At 41.6% G+C, this 27,913-nt stretch overlaps 1 protein-coding gene across 1 annotated transcript; it reads right to left on the minus strand.

The window, feature by feature from the left end:
* Nucleotides 1-187: 187 nt before the first annotated feature.
* On the minus strand, nucleotides 188-27,913 carry SLC30A5 (solute carrier family 30 member 5). Its single transcript, XM_063295580.1, has 16 exons — nucleotides 27,692-27,913; nucleotides 20,228-20,350; nucleotides 18,184-18,250; nucleotides 16,865-16,950; nucleotides 16,041-16,128; nucleotides 15,818-15,905; nucleotides 13,653-13,729; nucleotides 12,884-13,054; nucleotides 10,900-11,188; nucleotides 9,450-9,658; nucleotides 7,981-8,138; nucleotides 4,422-4,551; nucleotides 2,571-2,802; nucleotides 1,949-2,175; nucleotides 1,714-1,842; nucleotides 188-598 (listed from the first exon to the last, which is right to left on the minus strand). Exons 1-16 carry the CDS (start codon nucleotides 27,772-27,774, stop codon nucleotides 428-430), a joined length of 2,328 nt encoding a protein of 775 aa, XP_063151650.1. The 5' UTR covers nucleotides 27,775-27,913; the 3' UTR covers nucleotides 188-427.

The following is a 27,913-nucleotide window of genomic DNA, read 5'->3' on the forward strand; positions in this document are numbered from 1 at the left end:
TGCACTCAGTGTATAAATACACATACAGCAGCAAAACTTCAAAATAATTTTGAAGACGTAATTTTTTTTTTTGAGTCTGCTAATTTCCATTTCAAAGCTAGGGAAAACAATTTTAGGTTGCAATGGAAGAGAAATGTTCATAATTCCTGTTTCGAGAGAGTGTACAATACATTTCTGCTCATCCACATTCATACAGCAAAATCCGTTTAATAAGACACCAAATACAGTATTTTACATTGCCATTATTTCCACATATACAGCATATGTTCTAGGTGTCCCACATTTTTTAAACCCCCTGATCTGATTTTAAAGATGTATAACCGTTTGTCTAAAAATCCATATATATATATTTGTTCCTGTACATTTATGTGCAACTTCTCCTGATGAAATAATGGAGATAGCGAATTCCACAGATGTTAACTCCAAATTACATGATGTAAGTACCATCTTTGTAGTACTTCACGGATTCCATTTGTTTTGTCATTGAAAGGACATCATGGAACCCTGTACTGAGGCCAGACATATGCTGAAAATAAGCTTCCTTTTCCACCTGGATAGTCAAATTGTTAACGCCAGCATCTTTGAGAACTGCTGATACCTAAACAAAAAATGAACATTAAAACACAAACATTAAATCTTTGACAAAACTCTCTCTGAAGCTCCAAACAAGACAACTGTTGTAAGGCAAGAGATATCACTCCACAGCTTACATCGTAATCTTCTTCTCCACAAAAAGCTACATGTGAAAAACGTATTTTCTTTAAAAACTTCCTTCCAGGCAGCAGAGGAAGGACTTGCTGTCTCAGCAAGTCTTACCTGGGATTTTACTTTTTCTATTGGTATAATATGCACAGAAAGCACAGCAAAAGCACACTGTGTCCAAGACACTGCTTGGTGTTTTTAGTCTCAAAATTTAAGGTGGTATTAATACAATTTCAAGCAAAACTGAAAAAACACAAGGGGAATAAATTTAATTTCCCCACTTCTTCTAAATATAATCCTGAAGAAATGAACCATGATGCTGTTCTTAGGCACAGACTTTGGCTATTGTGTCACAAAACCCTTCTATAACATGAACGTTGCTTGACACCTGCACCATAGTGTAACTAGAATGGTATTCTTAGTCAGTCTCATACAGCTAAGCGATCTGCAGTGACTGCGCGTATGTAGTTCCCAGTCCCATTTGTGGAACTTCTGGAACTCTGCCAGGTTGTACTGCTAAATCTCAGTATCATAATTATTTGAGGAGAAAGGAAGGAATAGAAAAATAAATGTGTTAAGCAAATGATAGGTGTGTTACACCTATTTTTTTTTTTAAAAGTGCAAAAAACAGGGAAAATGCCCCACAATTCTATCACTGCCTCCTCTAGCAGGGTCACCTCATCACTGTTACACGTATCAGAAACTTCTGGAGGCTTGGAGGAAAATCTGAAAATGAGCAATCCCCACCCCAAGACTGCCTTCAACAGTGTACCCGGATGGAAGTTACCTCCAAGGCGTGATAAAATTGCCCTCCAGTTGAAACAGTGTAATTTAAACATTCTATTAACTGAAGACAATGAGCAGCTTTCAGAAGTTGTAATCCGAGGGGTGATTATTAGCTTATTATATGTACCATTTGGTTGTACTACTGGCTATTGACATTTAACTAATGTAGAGAAATTCATTAGTGTGAGAACTGGGGATGGATGAAGTACGAATACACTAAGCCACCTGCTGTATAATTCTCTGTTCCATCACTTCTGACATTACTTGCACATGTATTGTGCCTGCCACAACATTAGCAGAGTGACACCAGAAATGAGGATCTCTGTAGGAGATGACACCATCCAAGTTCTGGATCTGTAAAAAACACAGGATAACCAGCAATAAATATTCTGTAACACTGTTCAACATGTTTCTCCAAACCCTTCATTTCTATAAAGTTATAGGCAATGTTACTTCTAACCTTTTCTAAAGCCAGGTGCAGATCTTTTTCATGTTCTGTAGGCAGTCTCAACAAGAGTACTTGGCAAGCATCTTTTATTAGAGGTATCACACTGAGAAAAATCAGTGTGGCAATAAATAGAGAGCAGAGTGGATCAGCTATCAGCCATCCAAACTGCTGAATGAGAATTGTTGATATGATAACACCAACGCTCCCAAGGGTATCTGCCAAGACATGTAGAAACACTCCTGGGGTGGGGGAGGGAACACAGGTCATTAATACACTAATTTAGCAGTTAAGATACAGGAACAATTAGCATAAATACTCCTATCAAAGATGAAAAAACGTGATATCCTAAAATACTTCTATGACCTATTTTAAAAAACCCTTATTTACTTATTATAATTGTTATGCTGCCCAACTCCCAACAACTATGGGCAGTTCACAAGTAAAATAAAAAACAGTAAGAAACAAAAATAAAGAATAAAAAATGGCAAAGATGACAAGAACTGGAAAGGAACAAAAAAAGAAAAGAAACAAACCCAGACAATCCAAGGGGTGTTGCCAAAGGCGTTTATCTTTATATGTCTTTATATGGTAAATAAATACCTAATTCATAAAAACTCTGCTGCCTTCTACTTACCTCTCATATTGGTATTCATGCTGCCTCCTAACGATCCATGTGAGTGTCCATGATTATGAGTGTGCCCATAGTCATTGTGGGAATGGCCATGGCCATGGCCATGACTATGGCTGTGATGGGAATGACTGTGCTCATGCACATGGCATCCTCCTCGAGAAGGCCCATGGGAATGGGCATGGCTAAAGGCACAGATACCAACAAGGTTTACTATCAGTCCTCCAACTGAAACAGGCTGCATGAAGGAGAAAAAAAAAAACTTTACACTTATTTACTGCCATTAACTATGCCTAAGAAAACAAGGAACCCAGCCTAGAGCAACTTCCCCAAGTTGTTATCCTCCACTGGAGTTGGCTCTACAGATTCCAGAATTCTTAACCAAAATAGGATGACTATATCTCAATAAAAATATTAAGTTTTGTATTCAGAGAATCATGATGCTGATGAAACTTAGCTCTTTGTTACTTAATTCTCAGGAATAAAGTATCTCTCATACGCAGATGCAAAGCTATAATTCTTAACTCTGCACAGCTAAGAAACAGACAGAAGAATGCAAGATTGTATGCTTACAGTACTGCTGTGTATGAAATTCCTTAGCTATGTACATTTATACCTCCACTGTTAATATTAATCAGAGTTTGATTTTAATTAGGATTTGAAATCAGCTAATTTCCATTAACCATGGAAATGGAATATAGATGCACCCTTTGAGAACTCTTAACACCAATCGGCCAATAGTCAAGAATGATTGACTTATTCGATTTACAAGCATAATGTTGGCACTGGCTGTATGTCATTAAACAAGCCTGAACAGTATTAATATTCCTTGCCTTCTGTAAATGAGGCTTTAGCTAAATCTCTTCCTATTTCAGAAGTAATTTAGATTTGGGGCCATAAGAGAAAATGTAGAACATCAGACTCCATCTACCACTGTATCATTCTGCCACTTGCTTCCACCTGTGTCCCAAGTTTTAGCACAAAGGAGAAGGCTGAACTTTGAAAACTGTGAAACATTTGTTAATTTTAATCAAAAGATAAAAGTTAACCATTATAGCTGAGAAACTGTGAGATAAATGTTACAGTATATAGTTCAAGCTGGACAGAAAAGATTGGTGGAATCAAGTTATATATTACAAGAATGCATTTTTGTTTTTTAAATATGGCAACCATTGCATACATAGAATGAAGAATAAGAGAAGATTATTCTATTATCATACATTACTTAAAAGAGGCTGATCATTAATAACCCTTTATTCTTTATTGAGGGAAGGCAATCTGTTAGGTTCTGTGGGCCATGGACACATAAACAGACATGTATTCTTCCTTTGCTATACACATAATTCTCCCCCAACTTTCATCTAGTTCACTTGAGAATGCACAATTCTGAGCCCTTTCATTGAGGCAAAGACAAGATATTGGGTTTTATTTTTTTCTCCAAGAGGAAGGAAAAACTGCTGCATTTTCTCTGCCATTACCAACAAAAGAATAACACTATCCTTTTTTGCTATGAGGAAAGATGAAATCATGAGACTTCATTCCCATTTAGAGATACTTCAGAGCTACATACAGGCAGCTGGATGTCAGAGGCTTTGACACATAAAGGCTGAGTTGCCAGCCTCAGTTCTACACACTTTGCACAGCCTTTTCTCTGAAGGAAAAGCACTTTTAAAAAAAAATTAAGGATGAAAATTTTGAGTCCAACTAAGTGTGAGTTATTTCCATTGTCATGAGAAACATCTATGAAATTAACAGCATCAATAATGCTTGAGGAAGTGAATTCTGTTTCTACTGAACTTGTAAAAATGCTTCAGAGCAGTATTTTTAAGGTTATAGAAAACAAGGTTACAAACTTACAGTCAACATATTTGTATCTATATCTGGAGGATCAACCAGTCTGGCCACAGACTCAGTGAAGACAAAGAAAGCTATTACCATGAGAAAAAGGCCGTTAATAAAACCTGAGAGAATTTCTACACGGCCAAACCTGCAATTGAGAAAAGAAAGAACAAAACTATAGACAAAATATACTGTGATGTCCCGAATATGCTAAAATCCCAAACTATTCTGTTAGAGAACCCAAGTTTACAGGTAGTCCTCACTTAACAACGCTAATTGGGATTGGAAACTCTGTTGTTAAGTGATGTGGTCATAAGTAAAAGAACCATGTGACCGTGCTGCTTAGCAATGCTAGTTCCAGCAGTCCCAGCTGCTGTTGTAAAATGAGGACCGTGCGGATTGTTAAGTGAGGACCTCACATGACTGCTACTTGTGACTTCCTGCTGGCTTCCCACTGACTTTGCTTGTTGGAAGCTGGCAGGGAAGGTTGCAAATTGCGATCATGTGACTGCGGGGATGCAGTGATGGTCCTAAGTATGAGGACTGGTTGTAACTACCACTCGTTCAGAGCCGTCATAAGTTCAAATGGTCACTGAACAAATGGTTGTTAAACAAGGACCACCTGCATACAAGCTTGCTTGCTTAGTTATTTATTGCAACTGTAATTATGCAAGCTGATAAAAACGGGGACGAGTCTGATTTTCTTAGCATGAAAAAAATGCTGATTCCAACAGACAATGGGAAGAAAGAATGGGTCTTTATGGCATGTAATGCTAAAACTTTTTGAGAAAAATGCAGAAGCAGATTTTATATTTTCCTATCAGTTATTTTTCTCTTGAGTGTTCTGGATGAATAAGTACATCAAAAAAACACAAAAAACTACTTTGTTTTGAGAAGTGCAAATTCAGATGAAATAATCATTGTCCCAAAAGAAATCTTCCCAACTCTCTATACAGTAAAAACATTAACTGTCATACTATGATGAACCATTCAGCTTGTTCAGAACTATCTAAACTGAATTCAAACAGCTGTCCACAATTGTAGAATGCTATATGGGACCTTCTGAAGGTCGTTTGTCTGAGGCTATCCATACTGGGTTGGTCTTCCCACTTGCTCCAGCAAATACAGCCAAATTTCCTTGCTATACTTTATCAGGGAACAGATCTCTCCCAGCAAGTTTATGGGACTAACAAGCAACATGGGAACTCCAAAAATACAAAAAGAATACAAAGAACAGATAAAAATATATCTGTTCAGTGAAAGACATCACCAAGACAGCCTATTTGCTGAACATTAGGTTTGAGGAAACTTACAGTGAAAACATTTAAGATCACAAAAATATTTTGGGATGGAATGTGATAGTGCTTAGCTGCCATCAGCAAGTGCTTCTTGACAACAGATACAGTCCATATGGCTCTTGTGATTTCGGTCAAGGCTTCAGGGAAATGAATGGTGATAGCAAGCTCAAAGGCCATCAGGAAAACTTATGCTGTCCAAGACTGAGTTGTGGGTCAATGCGTTATTGAATGAGAGCAATCTTCAGGATGAGTATCTCACAGATCTTATCCAATAAGAAAAATCTCTAAGAAATAAAATGTTCTCTTCATCCTTCTCACTGGATAACTCTCCCTCTTTTTTGTAAAAGGGAATGGCAAAACCAGTTAACATGAAGCACTATTATCAGTCAAAGTTCCAGACATTTTATAGAAAGCTGGAGAGACAACTTTTCCTTAATGCACAGAAATGTGATACAAGCCTTATTGTCTCTTGCTAATATAATTGGAATCTGATGAAGAATAAGACCTCGAAAAGTAGCAATGGGGCTTACTCATAAAGCTTTTCTTTGAGTACCCTGATAACTGGAATTCCAAGAAACAAAGTGGTTATTCCCATCTTTCTCTGTCCTCAGAATGGTGGCCAACATAGCTGTCTGAGGAAGCCCACATCATATCAAAGAACTTCCATGGCCATTTTCCATAAAGTCTGCCATTATGGAAAGCACCTGGGGGAAGCTGAAGGGACTATCTCTCAGCTGATAGCTGGATCCCTGGGAAAACAACCAAGTGCAGAACAGAGAATTGGGGATGGCAATCCCATTCCTGCATTCCTCTCCTGAAGTACTCAGTGATAAATTTGACTGTCTGGTTCTTCAGACTCCACATCAGAGAGAAGAAAGAGGGAGAGTGATAGGAACTCCTGAATCAAAGCAGGGAAGCGGAAGGCAGAAGACAACTGGCTGGGAGGGCTCTCTCTCTTTCAAGAACAGCAAGGAAAATTTGACTCTGACTGCTGGAGTGATTAGAAAGAGCAAGAAAAGTTACAGATATGCTCCTCCCATGTGAGACAAAGGAAAATTTCCCAGCCCTATCAGAACCTGAGACTCAAGTTTGGTATCGTACTCAAAGGACTAGACTAGACTAAAAACTGGAAGACTGTGATTTCTAGTCCTACCTTAGGCACAAAAGTCAGCTGGGTAATTTGGGGCCAGTCACTCTCTCTCACTCCTAGGAAGAATGCAATGGCAAACCACTTCCAAAAATGTTGCTAGGAAAACTGCATGGATTTGTCCATGCAGTTGCCAAGAGTTAAGAGTGACTCAAAGGCACCCTCACAAAGCAGCTCTGCCACTGAACCATATCCTCTCTATTATGAACTATTTCAGAGCTCTGTAGTTAAAAAAATTAGCATACGATAAACCATATCACATGAAAGGTAAAATATAATCACAAATGCTACATGCATGAGCTGTAAAAGGGAGACGTGCCTCTAAGTAGCTTGGGCACATATAACTTGGATCAAAATCACCTACAACTTCGCTGTATATTTCAATTATATCTCCTATCCCAATATTTGCTTAGTGTTGTGTGAAAGACAGAGAGAGAGATTGGTCTAGTGGTTAAGGTGCTGGGCTAGAAACCAGGAGACTGAGAGTTCTGGTCCCGCCTTAGGCATGAAAGCCGGCTGGGTGACCTTGGGCCAGTCCCTCTCTCTCAGCCCAACTCACCTCGCAGGGTTGTTGTTGTGGGGAAATAGGAGGAGGAACGAGTATTTGGTATGTTCGCCACCTTGAGTTATTTATAAAAATAATAAAGATGGGATAAAAAAACTCTTTAAGAAAACCTTAGACCTTATTTATTATTTCAATTTCAAGGCTGTTCTACTCCACAGCAATTCTGGGCAGCTTACAATAAAACATTAAAAAGAATATAACATATATGCATGAAAAAGAATACAGCTGACAAGACGACAGAACTAAAAACCAAAGAGGCTCAAACACCATCCTAACCCAAGCCCTTGAAGAGGAACCAGGTCTGTAACAATATGGGGAAAATCAAGAGTCAGGAGCAGTATGGATCTCCTTCTGGTTTGTAAACCATAGCTTAAAAAAGCTCAGTGTCTTATGACAACACAGCAAATTGTGATGTATTTAAAAACAATAAATCTTTGTTTACTTTAGTATAAACGGAGCCTTTTCATTTATTTGTGTTTATTTGGTGTAAAGTACCTGTCTTTTAGTCTCACAATTTTGTCTTTACACCCTTTAAAGAAATCTTTATAATTAATTCAGTATACATACCCATAGGAGAATATACGGGTTGCTTTCCATCTAGTCATCAGCGCTGCAAAGAGACCCATAACTAAAGCTGAACAGTCAAAAAGCATGTGAAATCCATCCGAAATTAATCCTAGACTATTGGTCCACACACCATAAAATAATTCTATAAATGTAAAAGCCTAAAAAAAAGTAAAGTTTAATTTTGTCTTTGAAAATTAAACATGTTTTGGTGTTACATATCAAACTGATTAGAAAAATTCATACCTCGTGGGAAAAATAAAAAACAAAGATTCATATACTACTCTACAAAGTATAATCTGGAAAAAAATTATACCCTGAATAAGCATTTCAAATGTCTGCTTTTACGAAAGAGAGAATTATAATACTTGAGAATAATTTCTGTTCGACAACAACTATTAAAACAAGGATGTAGGAACAGGTTTCAGTGCTTGATTGTCTTTTTTGCCTTTTAGTAAAGAATTTTCAATCTGTCATCTAGCTTTGATAAAAGTAAAATGATCCGTTGATCCATTGACAATTTTATGCATAAACATTTAAAATGCAGAGTGTAAGACAGGATCAAAAAGCTTTTTAACAAGGCTTGTAACAAAGGGTGGGCAATGTGGCCAAGAAAACAGCTAACAGAACATATATCACCCTATTTCCAGGAAGAAACAGGAACGTGAGCGCTACTATCATTTCCAATTTAATCAAGCCCACACTGAGATAGCACTCCTTCTTCTATAGTTTTGGTAGTTGCAATTTTTGGAGAAGACAGTATATTCTTGACTTTTGGGTACAAAGCTTGGATGAAGCTGATTGATATTATCTAGGAACATATAGAAATAGTGGAAAGGTTCCAAACACACTTACTTCACTGTTTCCTTCTCTCTCCTTCCCCATCTCCCACTTTACACCCTATGAACTACAATCTCTCATGGCATATCACCCAATGCTTTTGAATTTCTCATCAGTTTCAAAAGGAGTTGCCCTTCCTGTTAGTTCACAAGTCCATTACATGGGTCTGTAGATCCTTGTCATTAGTTTTACTGTTGACTAAATGGAAGACTGAGATCTTTTAGGATATATACATTACTTTTTGTAAAGTATGACATTTAACAAACATTCAAAGGAAAATGCACAGAAAATTAGTTTCTGACTCTGCTAGGAAACTTCTTAAAACTGTAGGGCTTGTAACACTAAACTGTCTTGCCAAGTTATGTATAGAGAGACTGGGGTTTCCTTGAGAAGCTTCCTAAAGGCATCTATTTGATGAAGTTTCAGTGGTTTGCCTAAAGTTGTAAGGCTGGACTATATGAACAGTGCAGGCCCTTCCAGAGAGATTTACATTAAATAGAGGCTTCTGCTTTATTCTCACTGCCAAATAACCAAAAGTAATTTCATATATTTCATTCTCTCTGTCTCTCTCTCACACACACACATATATCCTCACACATATACAGGGATAACGACTTAAAATATAAGCTTACCAGATTTAGGCACAGAAAATAAAAGATCTGCCTTGAGTCAGACTCCTCAAGAATTTGCTTCAGTGATTCTTTAATAAATCGAGGTAAGGACTGAGAGCTGTGTTGTAGAGCATCACCCATAAAATTGTACAGTGGTATTCCTTCTGGAGAATAACCAATAAGAGTGCCTTTCTGCCCTTTCCGTGTTGGGGAGGAAAGAATATTGGCAGCTGAAAAGACAAAACATTTACCTATATTTTGCAAGAAATGCAAACACATTTAGAAAAAAGTTTTTTTCAGAGATTCAGACCATTCAGTAATCAGTTCAGTTGTATATCATACTGGCCACTTAATCACTTAATGCATGGGGTGATATTGTTTCTTTGTGCTTCAAGTCAAGCCCCATGATGGTGTTGAATTCATTGATTCATTCATTTATTTATATGGCCACCATATCAATAAATGACTCTGGGTGGTGAACAGTGTTAAAAAAGTAAAAATAAAAACATATACAAACATTAAAACACATAGCAGCCAAGAAAACAACAGCAATCATTAGCATAGCCAGGAGATGGGCCAGAGCACTACAGATCTGATTTTTTTTTAAAAAAAATTAAACAATAACTTGATCATTCATCTTGACTAAAGCAAGGAACCTCAGATCCAAAAAACAACTTGAATTTTTTTCAGTGATCTAGCCTATGGCCATGTTAACCAATGCAAGATTTCTAAAGGGGATAATTCATGCAATTTCATAGATACTGACTGTCACAAAAAATACAGCATGAAACTGCTTTCAAAGAAAATCTAGACATTCTAGAACCTAGTAAATTTGTTTCCAGATTGTAAAAAAATAACCAAGAGGGAATCAACAAGTTCAGAACACTTGATGTAGCTTAAAAGGTAAAGGTAAAGGTTTCCCTTGACGTAAAGTCCAGTCGTATCCGACTCTAGGGGCGGTGCTCATCTCCGTTTCTAAGCCTTAGAGCTGGCGTTGTCCGTAGACACTTCCGGGTCATGTGGCCAGCATGACGACACGGAACGCCGTTACCTTCCTGCCGAAGCGGTACCTATTGATCTACTCACATTTGCATGTTTTCGAACTGCTAGGTGAGCAGGAGCTGGGACTAGCAACGGGAGCTTACCCCGCCGCACGGTTTCGAACCGCCGACCTTCCGATCAGCAGCTCAGCAGTTTAACCCGCAGCGCCACCGCGTCCCTTTCTGATGTAGCTTACTACTTTAAAATTAACAATGCAGTCCTCCCTGAACTGGATCTCTATTTATAATTAGCAATAGTTATAACTATTTATAACTAGAAATTTCAGCACAGTATTTGGTAAAAACTTTGCAAAAGATTGGAAATTCCATGCCCAGCATTCATATATTTTGTGGTATCAAGGTCTTCTATCAATACATGCAAATGTCTTGAACAATATTCCACATTTTTTTCAAAAAACTCTCATACGTACATAATATAAAGAAAATGGCACTGACTACCACTCCTCCAGATATAACATGCTCTGTAGTTTCCTGGTGTGCTGGTTTGTTCATAGCACGAAGCTGGTTTGTTATTGGATGTGTCCAAAAATTACCAAAAATTAAAGCACTAATGAAAATGAGAAAGGATCCATAACGGGCACATTTTGATACTTCCATCTTGACAAAACACACAGATTCTACATAGAAGTCCAAAATCATGACGAAAAAGATTATACTTAAAAAAGGCATGATGAGGGAAGGCCATGATTCTACTTTACTCTGCAATCAAAACATGCAAATATGTAAATACAGGCAGTAATATTTAAATATTGTTGTACATTATTGAACAAATGTATTTTTTCTTTCTTGTTGAAAAAACAAAGCATGGGTTATCAACACATTTTATGTTTTGAAAGCAACAGTGTGTACTCAGGATTTCTTTTAATGGCTCAGGAATACCTATCTATATCAAGAGAAATAAATATATGTGGTTGGTGAGAAAATATTTTGCTGGATCAGATTAAAATCCTCGAGTCCAAGATTCTTCACAAATCTCCAAGAACTTGCTCTAGCAACCTCTACAGTATTATATATCACAGTAAATTAAGAATTTTAACTAATTAAAATTAGTTAATTTACTGTGGCTCTCTAATTGGAAAGTAGAGAGCTAATTAACTGGCTCTCTACTTTCCAATTGGAGAGCCAGTTTGCTAGAAGCCAGGAGACCGTGAGTTCTAGTCCCACCTTAGGCACAAAACCAGCCGTGTGACCTTGGGCCAGTCACTCTCTCTCAGCCCTAGGAAGGAGGCAATGGCAAACCACTTCTGAAAAACCTTGCCAAGAAAACTGCAGGTACTTATCCGGGCAGTTGCCAGGAATCAAGAATGACTTGAAGGCACCCCCACATACTGGGGGTGTTTATTTATAGTCCATTAGATGGACTTCAATTATAGTCCATTAGATTTACACAAATATTTAAGTAAAAAGTATCAAAATATATAACATTATAAATACAATGTTCTTAAAATAAAGTAGCAAGAAATTGGATTAAATTGATGAGTTATTTAAAAAATGAATGTGAAAACTCGATTGGTTAAAGTCAGTTGGAACTTTGGTATGTTTCAGAAAAAAAGTGGGCTATAGTTGCATTTCTAACTTCAGTAACAGACAAGGTATTCACCCATTCCTTCATAATTTCATCTAATGACTACTGTAGTATTCTCTGTGTCAAGATGTAACACAGTGCAGGAATCTGCCCCTTGAAAACCTCTTTCCCTGACACTGAACAGGATGTGTTAACATGGTTCTACTTCAATTGCCCCTCTCCTACCTTTTTGCTGAAAGAAAAGGTAAAGGTGGGACAGTCACACTAGGAGGTGCTTCTATTTCATCCACTTTGTTCCCTTCCTCTTTGGGAAATGAGAGGAGTGCAAAAAACCACCTCTTCTAGAGTCCATGTTTCAATATGAAACTGCAGAAGTTTCAGTCCTGGCATCCCCTTTTGGGTCTTTTGGGAAAGGCACAGAGCAGACAAAACTGCTTTTCCAAGAGCAACAGCTTGAAGGTACTGACTGCACTAACAAAGATGATTTAGACCCAACATTCTGACATCAGACTGCTTTTTTTTAAAATAGTCATGATGCTATTTACCAGTGACGGAATGTGAGGGCAACCTCTGGGAACAGAGGGAAGAAATGCTGCCTAGGGGATCAGATCAGATCAGATCAGATCAGATCAGATCAGATCAGATCAGATCAGATCAGATCAGAGGGAAGGGATTCCAAGAGAAAGGGTAACGGTCTAAAGAAGAAACTTAGGAAAGACCCGCCCTGAACACTCAAGCGATACATAGGGAGGATGGGAGATTTGTACTTTCAGACTTGCAAGATTCTGTTAATGTAGCCTTACAATAAAGTAGCATTAGTTTATCTAGTTGTGTTTCCTGTCTGGTTTACCTGGAAGGGCTGACATTACCTCAGTTGTCAGAGACAAAACAATTACCCAAGGACATAGAAGGAGAACTGAAACAAGATGCGACAATGATTGAAGACGTTTGGCTCCACCAATATCTACTGAGAGCTTTCGGGAAGCTGTGTGAAATCCAACTTTACAACACAATGCTAATACAAGCAAGATTACTCCACCCTATCAAAAAGAGAGAGAGAAGAACTGCTATTAGCACACTAAAAACCAAATGTTTCATACTCCTTTAAGTATATCTCCATTAATAAATACTACATACCTTACATGTTTCTCAGAAAGCATATGCAGAGGAAAAGATGCACATAAAGTTCTTGGCAGCCCCAGAAATTCGTAAACAGTTGATAAAATCAATGCTTACAGAGTTGTAGCTAGTTATATCCAAGTTTACAGTTTCCTACATCCAAGTCCTCTTCTCCCTACCATACTGCCATTATGATACAAATACATAATAAATTACTGCAAATTGGAGGCCATTAAATTAAAAATGTATTTGTCAATGCTGTTGCAATATAATGTACAATCTTTCTACTGTCAAATAAGCTACCCTTAGTACAATGGGGCTTACTTCCAAGTAAGAGATGATAGAGCTGCACCCTTAGTCTACAAAGATACTTACATTTAAGGGCTATGCATATCCATAAAGTTGAAATAAATTAGCAGAAACTATTAATAGTATTTTTAAAAAAATATTTGCTAAGAGCAACCAATTAAAAGAGTTAAACAAGCTTACTAACTTTTCAACATTTAATTCAGCATTTACCTTATGATCTGCAACTCCTAAGAAAGTGATGACTGTATAAAGCATATGGGTTAAAGCACTGTCATGGTGTCCTTCAGCTAAAAAAATTTGAAGCTCAGGAAAATTCTGCAACAGGATCTTATCCCTCCCCCATTCAGTCACATATAACATGAACAGCATTCTGATTCTATTAATTACTTTCTTGAAGAAACTAAACAAAGGATAATTCCTATAATGAAAAAGTGATAGTTTCATGTGACTTTTGGAGAATAAGCTGAGCAATATTCAATCACAGATGATTGCCTTAAAGGTGAAATGCAGACAAACAAGTAAGAGGACTTTTTAACAATCTGGTCAAGTATTTTGAAACTGTTTTGTTCATGATATAATTTTCCCAGGCCTTTTTTCCCTCTTCTGTTTTGGTAAACTTTGATGTTATGTTATTTTGTTAACTGTTTATAACTCCAATTTCTTTATGTTAATTGGTTTGACGCACTTAAAAAATACCCTAAATCATAGAACACACACACAGGAAACATCATTTACGTATTAGAAGTCATACTCTAAAGTATAACTAATCATTTTCAATCTAATGGAAGTTTTCAAAATGAGCTATAACCTTTACACTAAAAGCCTTACGGAACAGTCTCACGCTATCAATTCCATCTTGTTTGTTATTCTTACTAAAGGTAATGTTCCTTAGCTTAAAACAGAATGCATTCCTATCAACAACCTATTATGTAGAGATGCCAGAAATCTGAATTCTTGATTTATTCAGAAGAAAGCTGGATCATTATATTGCAGAGAGTTAATGCCCTCCAAAGGAGAGTTGAGTGCTTTATGTTCTCAATGAGGCAGTACTATAGTAATTATTTATGGGACCACTTGGGAACTCTCCAAGATTAAGAAACTATCATTCAGATTCTAATTTTACATTTCTGGTCAACACAGTTGAGCAATTCATGACCCAGCTACAATTTTACTGAGTGGACTTAACATTTTTGAGAGGCTGAGGACCATAAAGAAGCAGGGTAGCATACAAGTGGACACTGCTGTTTTTGGGGTGTTTGTAGGATTTTAAAAAAATTGATACAGGTAGCCCTCAAGTTATGACAGTAATTGGGACTGGAATTTCCATCACTAAGTGATGTGGTCATAAAGTGTGACACTGCGTGACTGCATTGCTTAGCGACAGCAATTCTAGCAGTCCCCATTGATACTAACCAAATCCCACCAGTCGTTAGGGGAGGACCCACCCCGATCTTAGCCACTCCCGGCTTGGTCCCACCCATCCCCGAGCCTCGGTAACGTAAGGGACTGCCTCCTCTTCATCTTCCCCCACCTGCCTATTTCCCCCTGGCAACTCTGCCCTTTTGGCTGCCCTGCACTCTGCCACCTCTGCTGGCCCTGGGCTCCACTTGCCCTGCACTCTGCTGGCCCTGCCCCCCCAGCTGACCTTTGCCATCTTCTTCCTCCCACAGCCGATGAGGCACGCCTGGCCCGGCCCTTTGCAAGGCAGCTGCTGGCCGCGCCAGGCCTTCTTCCTGAGGCCCCATATGGCCTTGTCCAAATCGTGTGTGGTTTTCTCACAAGGCTTTGGAAGGCTTCAAAGGGCTGGCATGGCCAGTGGATCCCAGGGTGGCAGGGCCAGTGGAGTGCAGGGTGGCCAAATGGGCAGAGATGGGATGGAGATAGGCAAGGGGAGCTGAAGCATCCCTGCAGTCATAAGTGCAGGCAGGCTGCCAAGAGCCCAAATTTTGATCACGTGACTGCAGGAGTGCTGCAATGGCCATAACTTTGGGGACCAGGCATAAATACTATTTGTTCAGCACTGCTATAACTTTAAATGGTTGCTGAATGAATGCTTGTTAGGTAAGACTATGTGTATACTAATTTCAGGGCTACCACTACTGTTTTCAGCTGTTTTCTGTCATAACATGTTGGAAAATTGTAAAAACCAAGATACCTTGGCATACTGTAGTATGCTGCAAAGCTGTATTACATAAGCAGAGTAATAATGCTATTACTTACTAGCAAGTTTATTCTGGAAATAGTATTTGAACTGGGCACAATTTCTAATAGAACAAAGTACAATACTTCATCTTTTGTAATATGTTAACAGTCCCATGTTAAAATTAGGCAGCTAGAAGAAAATTTTCTCTCTCGTATAAAATCAGAAAGGATACGGTGTTCTGCAATTTTAGCCATGAGATCATCATTATCAAAAAGCAATAGGCAGATCACAGCAATTATAAAAAATGCCACACCTCTGGTCTAGGGAAAAAAACAATGGAGAAGTTAGTAATAAAAGGAGAAAAATACTCTGAATAACATCTGCTAACAAAGAAACAGGTAATTTGAAAACTTTACTTATATAAATATGAACTTTTTGCAAAACAAATGTGATACCTTTGCTGGCCCTCCTCTGGAACTTGTGAACAGGACACTAAGTAATGAAATGACAACAATATCACTATGCTCAAAAATCAACACAGTTCTGCAAAAGAAGAACACAACATGTAATTTGTAAGATAGTAATTCAAAAACTTAAGAAGCTCTTGCACTCAAACAGCATTCTGCAATTCTTCCTACCAACTTAACCAGAACAGTTGTTGCAGTACAATCTCATCCTTCTCATCTGTCTGTAGTTGGTGGGTGGGGGATATTTCCCCTGCAGTTCTGTTGAGTTTTGGAAAGCACAACAGAAATAAAATTCTACCCTCCCTCTAGTTCAGTGGTGATCTACATATTAATACATTCATCTAGATTTTCTCAACATTACTCTTAAGTAAACTTGCACAGAATTAAGTCCTAAGCTTGAAGGACCTCCTTCTCCATCACTAAATGGATCAGTTTCTGAAAAGACAGGTATAGGATTGCACTGAAGGAAAAAGGTTGGATCTGGGCTACCACAACTTGACTAACATAAAACTATGAATCCCAGTCCTAATGTACTGGTTTCAAACTGGTGCAAGAAAAAGGTTTAAGCTTCTCCAAGTGTTATAACGCAATTTTAATTCACAGCCTAGTAAATGGATGCTACAAACATGGAGACTCTGGGCTATCTTAGTCTTAGCCTCTGTTACTGCTACTGTGACTGGGTTCAAATATTGCTAAGCTCAGCTGGCTGGGATGGAAGTTTTAGTCCAATGCTTACGTAGGACTGGAAAAGGCTAACCCAAAACTTGATTTGTACATCACATTTATCATGGATACATCTATGATATATTTACCTTAGTGGTCCACACAGGGTGAGGCCAAAAAACCACAAGAATGAAATTATGCAACCAACAACAGCATGTTTAATTATTTTGATCCACTGGAAGAGAAGAAAAATGCATGAAGATTCTTGTACTCAATTCTGAATCCAAATCATTCTTTTAAAAAGCACTCCCAATGTTTTGTTAGATTATTTAACCCTGAAATACACAATTCAATAATTCATATTTCAACAGCTTTAGTACAATTGCACAGAACTTTCTATACAATTGTATAGAACTTTTGGAGGCCATTTGATGCCTACTAATCACTTTTCTTTGCAGTATCCAAAGCTCTTTATGACTGTAGCACCAAACCTCAGTTTCTACCATCTTGAGAGAAATACATAAAAATCCTGTTAGGCTTTCACTATTAAATAGTTAACATTGTTTTAAAAAGTGAAAAACTCTAACATGCTCCTATAAGACAGAAAAAGAATTGGACAATTCCAGCCCTTATCCCACTCAACAAAATCATTTCACCACCAAAATGCTACACCCCCAATTCTAGATCAAACTAACTTATTGATTAATATTCAGCAACTGAAATCAGAATTCTTGTCACTAATTTTTTTCACAAAATACTGCATACAACTTCCTCCTAGAAGGCCTCCAATCTTTTAGCTTTTGGGAAGGCTTTAAAAAGCTGGCTCTTCCCCCAAGCATTGGGAGAAGGTGAGGTTGGAGCCTGGGGACTGTATTTGGTGATGTACTGCTTTTAATGATAATTATTATTGTTGTGAGCTACCCAAAGTTGTGGCACATAAAATTTATTTTAAATAAATAAATGTATGAAAGTAAATGGCACTTCAGCCTGTAATAATGGCAACTAGTATATAATTTCTCTCAAACTGACAATTGAGCTTGTGTTACTTTAGAGAATGTTATTTGGTCTTAGATTGTTAAAATAATAAAGTGCCAGTAATGTAGAGAACTAATATTTCATTTCCAATGTATTTTTAATGGGCAACCTGATTGTATCAATTCTTAAACACATTTATAAACTATGCAGGGACAGAAATATGTAATGGACACATTATTTTTTGAGCTTTCCAAAAAACATTTTTGAAGGCAAATCATGGAACTATCCTGAACTTTTCAGTTGATTTAATACAGTTTCAGGGCAGTTTCTACCATACTAGAAATAATCTCCAACTGGAATAGGCATTCATGTCATTCTAATTCCATATGCTATGTTCTGATCTATACATATATACAGCTTGTCTAGACACTTGAATGATTTCTTTAAACAAGCTCATATAAAACATGACCTCTGTAATCAAAGTTCTACACACCTGATGCTTAGTTATTGGTTTTCCAGAAGAAAATGGTTTTTGAATCAAAATCATAAAAAATGCAGATCTATATGAATAAAAATTTTGTTAGTCAAATGTGATTACAATTTAGAAAAAAATCAGTGTCTACATGAGTTTGGCTATGGCATTTTAAAGTATTCATCTCACAGAATAAGACAAATCCATCGCTTCTAATCTGAAACCCATCAAATCTTATTTCATGTAGGAATTGATGTGAATTTATAGAAAGCTACAGAAAAGCAGCATTTCTACTCTATAGAATACACATGCACCAAATAAGTATGTAGAAATAAACATCATATGTGACAATCTTCCCAGGAAATTTCCTATCCATATGCTTTTAGTGCCACAGGTATAATTTAACCTAAGTGATTTGATCAAAAACTGCCCTTGTCATTCATTCATTCATTCATACACACACACACACACATGCATATAACACGCACATATATACATAGACACCTACACAGTTTTAAAACTATTGAATCCCAAGGAATAGGGAAGCTAGAAAATTATATATTTTATAAATTAAGATCTGCCTTTCTGCTTTTGGGGCACTCAAGGCACAAAATGTAACAAGTACATTTGAGAGGTTTATCAGGTTGTCTTCCATTATGTAAGCACTGTCTTTCTGGCCTATAAATAAAAGCCTATTTGGAAATCTAGTAGGTAGATGAAGTCTCATCCCAAATTCTGCCTACTGTTTTCAGATTTTCAAAATTTAAGCAAGACTGGAAGAATGTAGGAAAAAGCGGGCAAAACTGCACATTTCCTTTCAAATAAGCCGATTAATTTCCACCAAGTTTGACTATGAATTCACAGTATCGCTTATCTAATTAGCTTCATGTCCAACAATGGTCTACCTTCATATGAAGCATTTTTTTTTATAACAATGCCATAGCATCAATCTTTTACAAAGCTGTTTCTGAAACTTCTGCAGATGAAAGGTATCAATAGATGCAGTTCTTTTTCCTCTATAAGAAACTTGCAGATGTAGCAAACTGTTATCTTCTGAAGCTGGGAAAGGGAACAGTAAGGATCACCATGCTTGCCATTTTTGCTGAAAGCTCAGGACAGGGCAAAAATAACTACACACTTCTATCTGGGCAGAAAGCACAGCCCAACATACAAGATCACAGACTGAGCCAAATAACCATATCAGTCACCCTTGTGTTTGTTAAATCTGATTATTTCCCAGAGCTTTTGCCCTCCTCTCTTTAAGGCTGCAATGTCCTTTTCATTCTACATACTGCCTAATATACTAAAAAGCAATGTATATTTCAAATACAAGAAATGACTATGACTGACGTTTAATTTTGCATCTAAATGTAATATTAACTTTAAGTCACTGATAGGTTATCTTAGAGTTTCAGACTAGATGTACGTATCACACCAAATTTTGGTTTAATCACAGGTGGCTGATTTGCACAACAAGCTAAGTCATAAACCATGGTTTATAAACAATGTCTGACACAGTATGTGAAAATCATATTAACTGGATATTTGAACTAGGTTTAGCCTGAACAGTATTTCTTAAATAAAAAATTAGGTATAGTTTATAATGGATAGAGGGTGCAAACAATGCAAATTCTATAGCTTGTTTTGCATATCAGGTATTCAAAAACTGTGATTTGGCTATTTTTTCTTCCCTCTTTTATTTAAAGGAAGCAATAGATACATCTGATACTAACCAGTTAGCCAAAACCAATTTGAAAACATGTTTCTTTTGACAATGGTCTCAACTCTGAATTGATGCTAATTATTATAGCAAAATTCTGCTGCATACCAATAGTGACCAAATAAAATCATTTTATTTCAGACAATGACCTGACTGACTCCAACAGAGACTAGAGATGGTTATGAAAAAGAATTAGAATGAGGGAGTATGCTTGGTAACAGGGCACCGTAAATTTTCAACAGTCCTATGATCTCAACAAGTCTATGATGATAACCCCGCCTCCGAATGTTTAGATACAAAACTAATGACAATAACAAGTGCTGAAAAAAACAAACGTCAACTTACCCAAGTTTTACAATGAAGATAAACTGTACAAGGTGAACTACTTTCAGGAGGTCATAGGATTCAAACAATCCTAGAGCCTTCAAAAATTTAGTTAAACATAGCAACACTATATATTTAGTCAGGCTGAAAAGAAGAAAAAAAATGGTTAAATGCTAACTTTTCAAGCAAGGCTATACAATAATGTAAATGTAATATATTTTAGATAAGCTAACTTTCAGTGTATCAATTCTAGAATTAAAACTAAGGCTATAAACTTTTTTCTTACTCCTAATGGAAGAATCAAAACTAAGGCAACATTTATGATTTAAGGGCTTAACCTGATTATGTCTTTACCTTTTTAATGGATAACTGCCTCAAATGGTATATGATCTACAATGCCTTAATCTGATCTACTCAGCTATGAAACGCTGAGAGAACTGGATGTGCCTACATACTCTATCTATACTCTGGAATTCTATGAAGTAAGCACAATTGTGCTATTCATGATGCATTTGGTGCTCAAAATACTATACCGCTATTGATTTCTTTGCTCTAATGTAACACACTTAAAAAAAAACACAAGATGCATCCAGGATTGGTCCAGTGAAGCATGGCTAAGAGCAAGCTAGCTTTCCTGCTTGCATATTTATTGCTTTATAGCCAAGACCAAAGCAACATACATTAAAATCCATACAACAATTAAAATCCATGCATAAAAGTTACATAAAACCAAGACATTCAAAACTGTGAGGAAGGAATCACTTGGCTTCTATAGGCGAAATGAGATACAGATTCAGCCTCTATGCTTCAGCATGTACAAGTATGATTTTCATATGGCAGGTTGAGGTCTGTCCTGGTTACCGCCTGATGGGTAGCACATCGATTCAGGCCAGAGAAAAAAAGTCTGCTATGGCATTTTGAAAAAAATAACTAAGAGTCCAAGGAGAGGGGTGATTCCAGTATAATAAAAACTGGAAATTTTACATGTGGATAGCAAAGTCTCAGACCATCTGCTGGGGTTTTATCAAGGCCTAGGATAAATAAGGCTGGTTTTGACAAACAAAAATACATTAAAATTAAATTCTGAGTCTGGGAAAGGTTTAGTGTAAAAGAACTGTTGCTATTCTGGGTGAATGTATGAATCAGGCCCATTGTCATGAGCACCGTTGAGCTGAATGCATCAGCACAACAGCACACATGACAATACCTCGGAAACTAGAGGAAGGGATTTAAAGATAAGCAAAGCACGCACAACAACAGACACAGACCCCGAGGAGAAGGGAACGCATTAGAACACAAAGGGGGAAGAAAGAACGACAAAGACAGGGCGGATCACGAGGCACACCTGAAGCTGTCAGCAGGAACGCAATGGATATCGCCCAGCTGACAGCAATCACCGGCCGGAGGAGGGAACCGATTATGAGCGAAGCCTGGGGCACCAGCAGGGGCCCTGCGACCCCTCACCTACCGGCAATGAAGCATACAGGACTTGGGGGAATGACACAACCCAAGGTGGGGGGGGGCGCTGACCGGCGCGGGTTATTTAAACCCCGCACCAGCGCGCTCCCTTCACTCTCAGCTTTTTCTAGCTATGCACTATGCTGAAATAAACCTGAACCTGCTCTTCCCTGAATCAGTGTCTGTGTTTTACTCAGTAGTAGGCAGCGCATGACATAAAGCTGAGAGTCATAAACTCAGCCTCGCCAAGCCCCATCGGACAACAACGAGCCGCGGGAGGAACAGACGGCGAGAAGAACACGAGCGGAGAGCGATGGAGCCGACGCGTCGCAGGCAGGACGGGCGAGCCGCATGGCGAGAGGCGGAGGAGAACCGACAGAGGCCAGAGGCAACACGGACCCCAGGAGCCGCGGACACCCTCCCGGCCCATCCCGAGCCTCAGCCCCACCCCCGGAGGGAGGCGGAGGCGACCCGACCACGGGAGGGAGCAACATACCTCCCGAGACCCGCGGAGACCTCCCCGCCCCACTTCGCACCCCAGCCACAGGCGTGGAGCTTCAGCCCAACTGCAACAAATGCGGTGGAGGACGGAGAGACGAACCAGCTGAGTCCCCCCCAAGTCGAGGGAGCTGACCAGCGGACGGAAACGCCTGAACCCCACCGGTGGCCCAACTATGCGGAGACGCCGACCGGTCCGATCACAGCTGCGGCGCGGAACTTGGACCGAGAAACGCAAGCCAGACTCACGGCCATGGAGGCCCAACTAAGGGACCTCGGGACCATGCTGCAGTCGCTGATGTCCTCCATGCCTCACTGGAACATTCCCGTGCAGGTACACACCCCTATTCAAACCCCGAGCGGGTCTTGGCACCTCCATAGGCCAAATGCTAACCGGCAAGGTTCCCCGGTGGAAGAAGCCATGGGACGGGACGTGAGGAGAGGGGATCCACCGAACACCAGGGCCCCAAAGGACTTCCCCATTTTCTTCGACGGGAACCCCGCGAAGCTGTCGTTTTTTGTCACGAACGCCAGGGAGTTCATGGGGCGGCACGGACACTCCTTTGACTCCGAAGCGGACAAGATCGCAGCCGTGGCGATCAAGTTGCAAGACAGGGCGGCGGACTGGTACGTCCAAATGTACGAGTCCAATTCCCCCGCCCTCTCTGACTTCCACACCTTCATCACTGCGATGAAGCACTATTTTGAGGACCCGCTAGCCAAGGAGAGGGTTAAAGGCGCGCTTCAAGCCCTCAAACAGGGCGCACGAACTGTCGCGGACTACGCCCTCGAATTTAAAGCCCTCGCAGGGAAGATTAACGACTGGTCCGAGACTACCCTGCTAGAGATGTTCAAAAGGGGCCTCAACCGCGAGGTACTCCAATGGGCACTCTACCGGGACGACCCAGAGACGCTGCAAGGCTGGATCTACCTAGCGGGGAGAGCGGAACACGCTCATCGCACTTTCTTAATGACGACGGCAGAGGACAAAACAAACACCAGCCCAAAGGTACCTGCGCCACACTTGGGGCCAGCCGGTCCCACGTACCAAAAGAAGTTTGCTCGCGGACCCTGCGCGAAGTGCGGGAAAATGGGGCACAAAGCGGCAGACTGCTTCTACAACCGAACACTAACTAGCGCTCCCAAACCCGCACCAAAAACGACGTCCAAACCCACTAACCCACTGCCGCCCCCCCACCGCCGGATGACCGGAGCCACAGCGACACCAAAGACATGGACGCTTACTTGGCGGGGGAGGATGCCGAAGTCCCAGACCGGCCGGCGGGAAACGCTCCCCGCCTGCCTTAAAACGCGCTGCGGGGCAGGTGGTGGGACAGGGGCGCGAAACACATAGACAGAGCGACGAAAGCTCCGTAATAAAGGGGTCAATCAGGCTTTCCTTCGGCAACAGAGCCACCACGGCCGTGGCGCTAGTGGACTCGGGGTGCTCCAAGAACCTGATCCACCCCGACATAGTCGCCAAGCTCGACCTGCCTTGCCTCCCCCTCCCCACACCGCTGGCTTTCCACCAGCTGGACGGCTCAACAGCGGGAGGGAAACCAGCCACGACACAGACCGAGCCGGTCACCCTGCAAATGGGCACCCACACCGAGCGAACATCTTTTGTGGTAACCCACATAGGGCGGCCCATCGTAGTCCTAGGAATACCGTGGCTCGCGACCAACAACCCGCGCATTAACTGGAAGACCCGCACCTTCCAATTCGACGACGGCGTGTACCAGGCGCCAGTTCCGGCGGGCAGGATCAACCCCACAGTGGGACGGGCAGAGGCTGCAGCCCAGGACAACACAGCAACCCCAGAAGACCTACCTGAGCAATATGCTGACTTCTCAGAGGTCTTCGGGGAAGAGGAGGCGGCTCAACACGTCAAGGCACCGGACCTGACCCGAGCATTCCACATGACGTACCCCGACAAACCAAAGGGGCGCCCAGCCGAACCGGCCCCTAGAACACACTTCCCCCCTCGGGCCTCCCCCCCCACCCGCGTCGCCCCCAGGGGAAGGGGCCCCCCAAGCCTGCGACTTGAGTAGACCTCCTCCCCCCTGGGACTCACCCTCCCCCCGCCCTCCCCGGGCCCACTGGGGAGAGAAGATTGGTCATAAGTGCATCGCCAGGGGGCAAATACCCAGGATGCACACATGACAACACGACGAACATCAAAATAAACAAGCAACAAAACAAAAAGATAAGGATCCTACCTGGAGCTGAAAAACACCCGACCAGCCACGCCTCCTCTCACAACGAACTGAGCAAGAACAAGCAGGGTGTGGTCGAGGTATGCGCACTCGCAGGGTGTGGTCGAGGCATGTGCACTCGGAACACACCCAAAAGATGGAAACGAGGTAGAGGGCGGAGCGAGGGGAGGGGTGAAAGCACCCCGGCGGGAAATACAAAAAAAAAAACAAACAAAAAAACTTTTGACAGCTCTCCCGGAAAAAAACCGGAATGCCGGGGGGGGGGGGGCTACCATTCGAAAGGGGGGCAGTATGTCATGAGCACCGTTGAGCTGAATGCATCAGCACAACGGCACACATGACAATACCTTGGAAACTAGAGGAAGGGATTTAAAGATAAGCAAAGCACGCACAACAACAGACACAGACCCCAAGGAGAAGGGAACGACCCCGGCCGGAAGAACCAGTCATTAGAACACAAAGGGGGAAGAAAGAACGACAAAGACAGAGTGGATCACGAGGCACACCTGAAGCTGTCAGCAGGAACGCAACGGATATCGCCCAGCTGACAGCAATCACCGGCCGGAGGAGGGAACCGATTATGAGCGAAGCCCGGGGCACCAGCAGGGGCCCCGCGACCCCTCACCTACCGGCAATGAAGCATACAGGACTTGGGGGAATGACACAACCCAAGGTGGGGGGGGGGGCGCTGACCGGCGCGGGCTATTTAAACCCCGCACCGGCGCGCTCCCTTCACTCTCAGCTTTTTCTAGCTATGCGCTATGCTGAAATAAACCTGAACCTGCTCTTCCCTGAATCAGTGTCTGTGTTTTACTCAGTAGTAGGCAGCGCATGACACCCATCCATAAATATATATTCCATGTCCCTGAAATATAAGGGAGACTGTATTTATATTCATGGATAAGAGAGCCAGTTTGGTGTAGCGGTTAAGGTGCTGGACTAGAAACTGGGAGACTGCAAGTTCTAGTCCTCTCTTAAGTAGAGAAGCCTTTTGGGTGACTTTGGGTGATCCTTTCAGCCCAACTCACCTCACAAGGCAGCTGTTGTGGGTAAAATAGGCAGCAGTATTCATACAGGTAGTCCTTGACTTACAACGACAATTGGGACTGGAATTTCTGTTGGTAAGTGATGCAGTCATGAAGCACAACTGCATTGCTTAGTGATGGCAACCCCTGCAGTCCCAGTTGCCATTGTTAACTGAATCCATGGCTGTTAGGTGAGGCAACTTCTTGCTGGTTTCCTGCAACCAAAGTCAGAGGGGAAGCCAGCAGGAAGTTGCAAGTCCCAGGCTGGCAGGCAGATAAGTAGTTGCTGTTGGGTGGGAGACGGAGTGAGGGTGTCTGCAGGGGTACGTGAAGCACCACACAGGTCGGGAAGGGTGGGCAGGAGTGCATGAAAGGTGCCATGCAGGCTGGGGATGGTGCGCAGGGATGTGTGAGAGGTGCCGCACGGGTTGGAAAGGGTGTGCGGGAGTGTGGCACAGATCAGGAGGGGTGCGCAAGAGGTGCCATGAGGGTTGGGAAGGGTTGTGAGAGGCGTTATGTTGGTTGGGAAGGGTGTGCAGGGGTGCACAAGAGGTGCCAGATGGATCAGGAAGGGCACGCAGGGTATGGCGTGGTTCAGGCAAGGTGCATGGGGTGTGCCATGTAGGTCGGGAAGGGTGCGCAAGACTTGCACCGCGCAAGTCAGGGAGTGAGGGAGGGGGTGCAGCATGGGTTGGGGGCATGGGGTGCACAAGAGGTGTGCTGTGGGTCAGGAAAGGTACGTGGGGGTGTGCAAGTGGCCAGCTCAGCATGAGCGCAGAGGGGCTGGGGAGGATGCATGGATGGGGAAGACTTACCCCAGCGACTTGTGACCTTCCCTGCCAGTTTCCCCACTGACTTTCTGGGGAAGCCGGCAGGGAAGGTTGCAAATGGCGATCACTTAATCACGGGGTGCTTGGCAAGCAGTCGTGTGAACAGGTTGCCAAGCACCCAGATCACAATCATGCGACTGTGGAGGTGCTGTAATAGCCATAACCAGTCATAAATCCCTTCACTCAGCACTGTTGTAACTTTGAACGGTTGCTGAATGAATGATCATAGGTCAAGGACTACCTGTATGCCACTTTGACTTCTACAAAATAAAAGTGAGATATAAATGTATTAATAAAACTATACGGCCTTTTATACATGGCCAGTGCAATGGCTAATGGATAACTAACAAGGACAGTATGATGCAGTATAATCACAAATATCATATTTACATACATTCAAAATATTTTTTACTTGCCAACAACTGGTCTACATGTTATATAACTGCATTGCGCAAATACTTCTATATTTCCAGATTCGGTATATTTTAAAGCTTTCAGACTGCAGCTATACATTACCAAACTTCCATATTAAAGTCACACCACTGTCATTAAGAGTTATCACACATGATGACTAAAGCTACTTGAACTTGCTCTTTGCGTCTTCACAGAAATTCTTAGTAGCCGACATACTGCAGAAGTACACACTGATTTTAGAGCAGAAAGTTGGCAATATCATTGGCCTTAACAGCTTCACAAACAGGAGAAGGCAGTATTAGATCTTAGGCATCCTTGTTGGACTTTCTCCATTAAATGTGTGCTTAGCTAGAAAATCCAGCTCGAGTCTGGATCTGGTAATAAGACCAAACTTACAAAGGAAAATTGTGCATCTACTGTATATATTTAATGGGAGACCCAGTCTGGCTTAGTGGTTAAGGTACCAGGCTAGAAACTGGAAGATTCTGGGTACTAGTCCAGCCTTAGGCACAAAGCCAGTTGGGGGGCTTTGAGCCAGCCACTGTCTCAGCCCCAGCAAGACGACCATGGTAAACTACTTTCGAAAATATTGCCTAGAAAACTGCATGTCCTTGACATACACACACCCACACACAAAATCTTTAATAGCTTTGCAGAGAAGAAATCTAGCAGGTGTAGTTTAACATAACGAAACCACAGGCGGGAAAGAATAGATGATTTTCCCTGCGACTGCCACCACAAGGAACGAATAACCTCTGACGAGGATACGGGGCTCCTAACTGCAGAAGTCTAACGCGGCTGCCACCTTCTATAGAGCAAAGACTCCGTCGCCCGGTCTTCCATAGAAAGACCCGGCTGAAAGCCTTTGATCGCTCTACGGGGGAGACGGCGCCTCCACGTCATCCCGGCTGCAGGCGGCGGAGCTTCGCGGCGTCTCGCCAAAGGACCCTCAGCGCCCAAGCGAAGAAATAAGCCCGCCCCCCAGCAGGCTCTAACTGGACCCGCTCGCCCCCTCGGCCAAACGCCCCCAGGACGGTCAGTTACCGGGCGCTGGGCACATCCACAGGCCCCAGCCGCCCGCCCCTGGCCAGGGCGTCGCTGCCGCTCCCGCCGAACTTTTCTTCCATTGCCGGCTCTCACGCCCGGCCTCCTCAGCCGCCGCCGCCGCCGCAGCCGCGGGGCCGCCTCATCCTCCACGGACTGAAGGCCAGGTGAACGAACAGGCAAACCACGGCCCGCAGGCAGGCCTCAGCCCGCCGCGGAACA

Source organism: Candoia aspera, chromosome 2 (assembly GCF_035149785.1).
Source record: "Candoia aspera isolate rCanAsp1 chromosome 2, rCanAsp1.hap2, whole genome shotgun sequence".
Taxonomy (NCBI): domain Eukaryota; kingdom Metazoa; phylum Chordata; class Lepidosauria; order Squamata; family Boidae; genus Candoia; species Candoia aspera.